This window comes from Gekko japonicus, unplaced genomic scaffold (genome assembly GCF_001447785.1).
Source record: "Gekko japonicus isolate JY-2015 unplaced genomic scaffold, Gekko_japonicus_V1.1 scaffold892, whole genome shotgun sequence".
Classification (NCBI taxonomy): Eukaryota; Metazoa; Chordata; class Lepidosauria; order Squamata; family Gekkonidae; genus Gekko; species Gekko japonicus.
Genome location: NW_015174869.1, coordinates 361,542 through 370,044, shown reverse-complemented (window position 1 = coordinate 370,044; position 8,503 = coordinate 361,542). Strand labels below are relative to the sequence as shown.

The 8,503-nt window shown below is 50.7% G+C and overlaps 1 protein-coding gene across 1 annotated transcript in view; it reads right to left on the bottom strand.

The window, feature by feature from the left end:
* Positions 1-724: 724 nt before the first annotated feature.
* The window catches only part of SNX33 (sorting nexin 33), a 33,569-nt gene continuing 25,790 nt past the window's right edge, over positions 725-8,503 (bottom strand). The window contains exon 4 of the mRNA XM_015424774.1: positions 725-1,462. Within this exon, the coding sequence (XP_015280260.1) occupies positions 1,209-1,462 (254 nt within the window). The 3' untranslated portion in view covers positions 725-1,208. The remainder of the gene's footprint in view (positions 1,463-8,503) is intronic.

Here is an 8,503-nt window from a genome sequence, read left to right as displayed (position 1 = left end):
GAGCTGTTCTCTCATGAGCAGTTCTAGAGAGAGTTCTCTCAGCCCCACCTACCTCATAGGGTGTCTGTTGTGGGGAGGGGGAGGAGTCTGTAAGCCGCTCTGAGACTCCTTCGGGTAGTGAAGGCCAATGCTCCCTCTAAGCTGTGGAGTCTTGTGAGCAAAAACTCCACTTTGTGAGCTACTGGCATGAAAAGTGTGAGCGAGCGGTTTGGCGGCTGCGTCAATTAGTTTGCTCTGGAGCCGTCCGTCCTGGGCTAAGGCAAAAATGTGTGAGCCGGAGGCTAAAAAACTGTGAGCTAGCTCACACTGACTCAGCTTAGAGGGAACCCTGGTGAAGGCTAGGGTATAAATCCAATCTCTTCTTCTTCTTCTTCTTCCTCCCTCCCTCCCCCCCAAAAAACAGGCTCCTCCCTCAAAATCTCCAGGTATTTCCCAAACCAGAGCTGGTAACCCTACTGAGAAGTATGGAAAAAACCCCAGTCCGATACCGGTTCTGTTTCTCTTAGGAAAGGTAACTTTTCCATTTCTCTGTAACCAGCCTCGCGGGTGGAGGATAAGAGTTCCCAGGTTCGGTTTGGGAAATTCCTGCAGATTCGGAGGGGCGCTCCTCGGTGAGGCGAAAGACCTCAGCAGGCTATAATGCTGTAGAGCCCACCCTCCAAAGCAACCATCTTGTCCAAGCGAATTAATCTCTGCAGTCTGGAGATCGGTTGTAATTCCGGGGGTTCTCCAGGCCCTGCCTGGAGGTTGGCAGCCGTAGAGGAGGGCTGGGGGGGTACTCAGCGGGGCCCCTTCTCAAAGAAGGAGGAGGACACATTCCCCGGAATGTCACAAACACCCTTTGCCAGGACTCGGCCAACCAGTTTGAACAAAACGAAACAACGGAGTTTAAATATGGGATTTGGTTTTGAGTGTTTTGGGCTTCCCTTTCTAATCATTTGGTGTTCGGTTGTTTGTCCGTAAAGCCGGAACCCCTGACTCCAAAGCGCCGTCTTCCGACCCCACGCGTACAGTCCCGACAACGCAATACGTCTCCTAACGTTTTTTTCCCCCTCCGTTGGGGACAGAAGGGGGGAAAGATCAACCTCGAGACGAGCACAGGAAAGTCCAACAGAATAATCCTGGTTGGTGAAACGGGGCTCGGGAGAGCCACATTGGATCCTGCCCGGTTCTGAAGACAATCCAGGCAAGCGGAGGCCCCGAGAGGACTAGAGGTTGTCGTACATCCGCAACGTCTTCTCCAACTGCTGACTGACCCTCTGATAGAAGAGGATCTGCTGCTTCAGGTACGACTGCATCATCTTCTTAAAGTCCAACACCCGCCTCTCGTGGAAGTGGTTCATCTCGGCCTGCAGGGCGAAACCCACCACCCGGCAGCGCTTCCGGATCCCGTCTGCCTCCTCCTGGTCCATCTTCCCTTCATCGCTCATCCGCTGGCTCTCCTTCACCTTGGCAAACGCACCTGTCCAGGGAAGGGGCGGAGAGAAACAACAGAGAACTATTTATTTGTCTGTTTTTAATTTATATCCTGCCCTCCCTGCCGAAGCAGGCCCAGGGCGGCTCAGATAAAATTTACCAAACAAATAAAACAGATAGAACAAGGAATCAGTATAATATAATACAAAAACATGATATGAAACAGGGATGTCGAACTTGTTTGTTATGAGGGCCGGATCTGACATAAATGAGACCTTGTTGGGCCGGGCCATGTGTGTCATAAAATGTAATGCCGCGTAGCAGAGATATAAACTTTATAAAGGACACAAATACAAAGGGGTTTTTTTTAACTTGAAATAGAAACATGCTTAAAACATTAGCACTCTCCCAATATTTTGTTTATTTAACACCCAGTTATCCAATCTCCTCTTCTTCTTCTTGCTCTGAATTATTGCATCAAAATATCTATTGCAATCTGGAGTATGCTGTTCAGGTGTATCTATAAGCTGCAAGCCTACGATGACGCAGCAGCAGCAGAACTGGAAGAAGAAGCAGAAGACAGCCAGTGCCACTGCAAGCCTGGTAGAAGCCCTCCGGGGGGGCTGATCATGCCCCCTGGGCAACATGTTTGACACCCCTGATATAAAGTGCTAGTAGCTAGTACTAGTAGCATCCAGTAATAAAAGGCACAGTCAGATGGTAGCTCAGTCTGGGTCGTATCGGCAGAACACATGCTGCTGATGTTGCTATTAGTGTCAGTATTGAGTCAGGGCCTTAATTTGTTAGGTGCGGCTCACTAATCGAAGGCCTGGTGGAAGAGCTCCGTCTTACAGACCCTGCGGAACTGTAATAGGTCCTGCAGGGCCCTGATGTTGTCCGGGAGCTCATTCCACCAGTGTGGAGCTGCCACTGAGAAGGCCCTGGCCCCCGTCAAAGCCAACCTGGCTTCTCTGGGACCCGGAAGAGCCAAGCGATTTTGGGACCCTGATCGTAGTGCTCTCTGGGGAACATGGGGGGAAAGGTAGGTATGTAGGCCCCTGACCATAAAGGGCTTTAAAGGTGAGAACCATCCCCTTGAAGCAGATTCGGTAGGCTAATATGCAAACATATTAACTTTATGTATTGTCATTGTTAAAACATTTCTATCTAGAGAAGTGAAGAGATTGGATTTATACCCCACCCTTCACTACCTGAAGGAGTCTCAGCGCGGCTTACAATTTCCTTTCCCCTTCCGCTCCCCACAACAGATACCCTGTGAGGTCGGTGGGGCTGAGAGAGCTCTTTCGAGAACTGCCCTTGAGAGAACAGCTCGGAGAGAACTTGTGACTGACCTGAGGTCACACCAGCAGCTGCATGGGGAATCAAGACTTCAGGGTTGCCAGCTAAGGTTGCCACCTCTGGGTCGGGAAAGACCTGGAGATTTGGGAGGCGGAGCCTAGGAAGATAGTGGGAGGGGCCTCAGCAGAGTATAATGCCATAGAATTCACCCTCCAATGCAGCCATCTTCTCCAGGGGAACTGATCTGGGTTGGCTGGAGAGCCATTGGAATAGCAGGATATCTCCAGGTCCCACCTGGATGTTGGCAACCCTACTGCCAGCTCTGGATTGGGGGGATTCCTGGAGATTTGGGGGGGTGGAACCTAAGGAGCGTGGGGTTAGGGGAGGGATTTCAACAGGGCATAACGCCGTAGAGCCCAACCTCCAAATCAGCCATTTTCTCCAGGGCAGCTGATCGGGGTCGCCTGGAGATCAACTGTAATAGCAGGAGATATCCAGGTGCCACCTGGCGGTTGGCAACTATACAATACCTGCTTAAGAACCCTCCCATTAAGCCTCTGTTGGAAGGGAAGGCCGTTCTTTTTCTCCAGGTTGTTGGCAACCCCTACAATTGATGTGTAAATATTTTTGCCGTTTTTTTAAAAAAATCCACCTGGTCCTAATGTTTTGACTCTTGCGGCCCAAGGGGAGGAAGGAAGGCAGTTGGTCCAAAACGCTGAATAACCGGAATGATTAATGTTTTGGGGAAATGACTCTGTCGTCAGCCCTGGGTCCGACTTTCCTTTGTCTCCAGTCGCAGAAAGCAAGAGCGTTTTGGACAGCCAAAGGAAAACCATAATTTTAAAAAGATAAATAACTTAGGCGAATCCATAGGCTGTGGCAGAACACGAGAAAATGGCCCGATTTGGGGGGGAGGTTGAGACTCGGCCTTCTCCTGCTTGGGGTGAGGCAAATTCCTTCTGTGTTGGTTTGATCAGGCAAGCTTGGCACAGGACGAAAACCGCTCCGCCCCGCGTCTCTTAGTCTCTAATTGACCTCCGCTATTATCGTAGCCAACGTACTACTCAGCTAGCCTCTGTGGATTTCGTTCGGAATGACGCTTACCTGTGCCAAAAGGAAACTCGGGGACTGAGTGTTTGTTGCCCTGTAACACCTAAGGTTGAGCCCCGAGCTGGACAGCCCAAGCTAGCCCGATCTCATCAGATCTCGGAAGCTAAACAGGGTCGGCCTTGGCTAGGATTTGGATGGGAGACCTCCAAGGAATACCAGGGTTGTGACGCAGAGGCAGAGGCAATGGCAAACCACCTCTGAAACCTCTCTTGCCTAGAAAGCAAGTCTCAACGGAAACAAAAACTACTGTGTAACAAAATGACAACACATCCGAGAAACTGTAAATACGGGAATCAAATATACTCCGTATAATGTGTCACATAATATGTAACCCAAATACACCACTGGAAAAAATGTCCAAAAAAGTAAGTCCAGTTCATATCACAACTTGTTAAGCCTCCAAATGTTGTTGCAAACCAATGTCCAAAGAGGTAAGTCCAATAAATAGCTTTGTCAAAAGCACAGAGCCTCTCATTATCTTACTCTCAAGAAGAAGAAATTAGATTTATACCCCGCCCTTCACTGGGAGTCTCAGAGCGGCTTACAATCTCCTTTCCCTTCCCCTCCCCACAACAGACACCCTGTGAGGTTGACGGGGCAGAGAGAGCTCTGACAGTAACTGCTCTTTTTCAAGAACAGCTCTGATAGAACTAAGGGTTGCCCAAGGTCATCCAGCAGCCGCAAGTGGAGGAGTGGAGAATCAAACCCGCTTCTCCCAGTCCGTGCCCTTAACCACTACGCCAAACTGGTTCTCTTTTCTAACGGGGACCTCCATCTCCCACGTGAACTGGTTGAAGCTGAGTGCGACAAGCGATACGCGATTATGAAGCCGGCAGACGTGTGAAGCAATTTGGGAACCGGTTCACACTCATATCGTGTTTGGAGGCGTCGTCCTGCTGAGTGTTCTAGATTCCTTTCGCCACTAATTTGTTTCATTTATTGGACTTATCTCTTTGGACATTGGTTTGCGACAACATCTCATCAGATCGTTTTGTTACGTAGCGTTTTTTGTTTCTGTTGTGACCTTGTACTGTGTTTCTTCCTTTTTTTTTTTTGCTTAAAAACAAGTCTCGCTTAACGCTAAAAGAGCTAGACCTTCTGGCTGCCAGACAATCTTAGGATTCTCTAGCTATACAACAACAATAACAACAACAATAACCTAAGGTTGCCAGTTCCAGGTTGGGAGATTGGGGAGGGGGCGTGGCGCCTGAGAAGGGTGGGGAAGGCCCTCAGCAAGGTGTAATGCCATACAGTCCACCTTCCAAAGATGCCTGGAGATCAGTTGTAATAGTAAGGACGTAAGGACAGGGGTCATTTCCTGCGGGAGTGCACAGGAGCGGCCCGCCTTCAGGTACAAGCTCTCCCTCCTCTGTGAGGGCAGATATGCGCGTTTTCCCCCCAATAGCTAGCAATCCAAAACAGTCCAGTGGCACCTTTAAGACCAAGTTTCATTCAGGTACAAGTAGGGGTCTTTTTGTAGAAAAAGCCCAGCAGGAACTCATTAAGATAATAGGCCACACCCAACACCAGAAGCTCATTAGCCCATTAGGCCACACCCCCATGTTACCAGAAGTGTGGTGATCCAGCCACACCCACTTTTTGCTTCTTATTCTGTTTACCTTGTTTGTTGTCAAAACCCAGGGCTTTTTTTGGAGCAGGAACTCCTTTGCATGTTAGGCCACACACCCCTAATGTAGCCAATCCTAATGAGTTCCTGCTGTTGGGTGTGGCCTATTATGCCAATGAGTTCCTGCTGGGCGTGGCCAACTCGGAAGCCAGCCGGAACTCCGTTCCTGTGCGTTCCTGCCCAAAAATAGCCCTGGGTACAAGCTCTCTCTCCTCTGCGAGGACAGATCTGCACGTTCCCCCCCCCCCAATAGCTAGCAATCCCAAACAGTCCAGTGGAGCCTGAGCGGTGGGTGTTGCCTTCTGGCACACGTCCGGTGATGTCAGGGGGAGTGGCACATGCAAATGAGTTATGTCCTTTCAAAACTCTCTCACTGCAAGGGAATCTCTGTGCACCAGTCTTGAGCCCCCTTAGAAACGGGAAAGAATCCCGCCCCTCGCTGCGCCGAACACGCCAGCGAATCGCCTGCCTCCAAAGTACCCGTTCCACTTGTACGCGATCAATAATTCAAACCATCTGCTTAATTCATGAGGCCTGCTTTTTCCGGCGGCCTTGCCATCTGCATGGTTTCCACTGGGCTTACTCGTGTGTAAGATCACGGGGCCTTTGCCAGAAAACACGGGGCGGCAACAGTATCCAGGCCACTCGCGCTCTCCAGGGACCGGGGTAATTTTGCCATGTGCTTCTTGTCTATAATTAATCAGGTGCTGCATTTTTCTCGGTGTGGGTCTGTACCGACTAGCTGCAGTTATAGGCTGGAAACACATCGGCTGTTACGACATCTGTAAATATATGCTGGATGTTCCATTGCTAAAATTCTAGTACTGGGAGACAGTAGGCTGGGAGAGCAAAATCCCACCAGTTCAATGGGGCTTATGACGGTTGCCAAACTCCAGGTGGCACCTGGAGGCCTCCCGCTATTACAACTGATCTCTGATCTAAGCGTGGAGCAATTACAATTGTTATCAGTGGTTCCACTTATCAGCTCTTGAAATAAGCATCCCATATTGACGCTCTCACGTCGGAACCCAACGCTCAGATCGTAGAATCATAGAATGTCAGAGTTGGAAGGGACCTTGCAGGTCATCTCGTCCAACCCCCTGCACTCTGCAGGAGCAGAGCCGAAAGACAGCCCTACAACATACCCAAGAGATGGTCGTCCAGCCTCTGCTTGAAAACGTCCAGCGAAAGAGCCTCCACCACCTCCCGAAGCAGTCTGTTCCACCGCTCAACCACACTTTACTGGTCCCTGCCACACGGCAGGGAATACGACGCTAGTACCGCGGCTAAAGTGAGCCGCAGCAAAGTTGGGACGGCGCGGCGGGATCTCACAGACCCCCCGAGCCGCGTCGCAACGCTCCCCGGCTCGATCAGATGCCGGGCAAGAGAGAATAGATCTGCTCCATCTTCTACACGACAGCCCTTCAGATATTTGAAGACGGCAATCGTGTCCCCTTTAAGCCTTCAATTTCCCAGGCTAAACATACCCAATTGTTTCGGCCTTTCCTCGTAAGACTTGGATTCCATCCCTCTCACCATCCTGGTTGCCCTCTTCTGGACACGCTCGAGCTTGTCAACATCCTTCCTAAAATGTGGTGCCGAAAACTGGACACAGGACTCCAGGTGAGGCCTGACCATAGCAGAAAAGAGCGGAACGACCGCCTCCCGTGATCTGGACACAACGCTTCTGTCAATGCATCCTAAGATTGCATTAGCTTTCTTCGCAGCCACATCACACGGCGGGCTCACGTTTAGCTTGTGATCAACCAGAACACCCAGGTCCCTTTCACACGTGCTGCTGTCAAGCCAAGTCCCTCCCAATCTATATCTTTGCCTTTGATTTTTTGTAAGTGTAAGACTTTGCACTTCTCTCTATTGAAATTCATTTTATTTGTCTCCGCCCACTGCTCCAGCCTATCTAGATCATTTTGAATCCTGACTCTGTCTTCTGTGGAATTAGAAGATAAGGCCATCTATGTGAAACGGGCATTTCTTATTGCGCAAAATCCGTTGCGTGGGAGCGTTATAAGAAGATCTCTTGCTAGAGGATGACGATTATTCCAGTAAATATTTTTGCCTCTGTGTCTTTTTTGACCCTTCGCCATTTTTGCCACAGTTGTTCCGATTGGACTTCCAACCTCCAGGGAGTGGCTGGAGAGATCCTCGTACAACTGGACTCCAGGTGACAGAGATCAGTCCCCTGGGAGAAGACGGCCACTCTGGAACGTGGACTCTATGGCTGTCTCCCCGGCTGAGGCCCCTCCCCTCCCCAAACTCCACTCTCTCCAGGCTCCACCCGCAAATTCCCAGCTATGTCCCAGCGCACAGCTGCAACCAAGCAGAAGTCTGAGAAACACTGATCAAGAACTACTCTCGGGTCCTCTCCCTACTTGGGGTTTACTCTTCCCAGCCTGAGGATATGATCTTTGTTTTGTTTTTTCCCCAAGGCTCGAGCAGCCCTTGACACAGTCCATTGGGTTGTCAACTCTGGACTGGGAAATTTCTGGAGATTTGGGGGTGGAGACTGGGGAGAGTGTCATGGTTAGGAGCGTGGACTCTGATCTGGGAGAGCCGGGTTTGATTCCCCACTCCTCCACATGCAGCTGCTGGGGTGACCTTGGGTCAGTCACAAGCTCTCTCAGAGCTTCGAGAGAGCTCCCTCAGCCCCGCCTACCTCACAGGGTGTCTGTTGTGGGGAGGGGAAGGGAAAGGAGTTTGTAAGCCGCTCTGAGACTCCGAGTGAAGGGCGGGGTATAAATCCAATCTCCTCCTCCTCCTCTTCCTCCCTTCACTCATTCCTGCCATCCACTTCTAAAGCGCAGTTGCTAGCTTTGCGTGGGGAAATACCTGGAGATTTGGGGGTGGAGCCTGAGGAGGGCGGGGTTTGTGGAGGGGGAGGGACTTTAAGGGGAGGAGAGCCAGTTTGACGTCGTGGTTAAGTGCGTGGACTCTGATCTGGGAGAACCGGGTTTGATTCCCCACTCCTCCACTTACACCTGCTGATGTGACCTTGGGCAAGCCACAGCCCTGTCAGAGCTGTTCTTGAAAAAG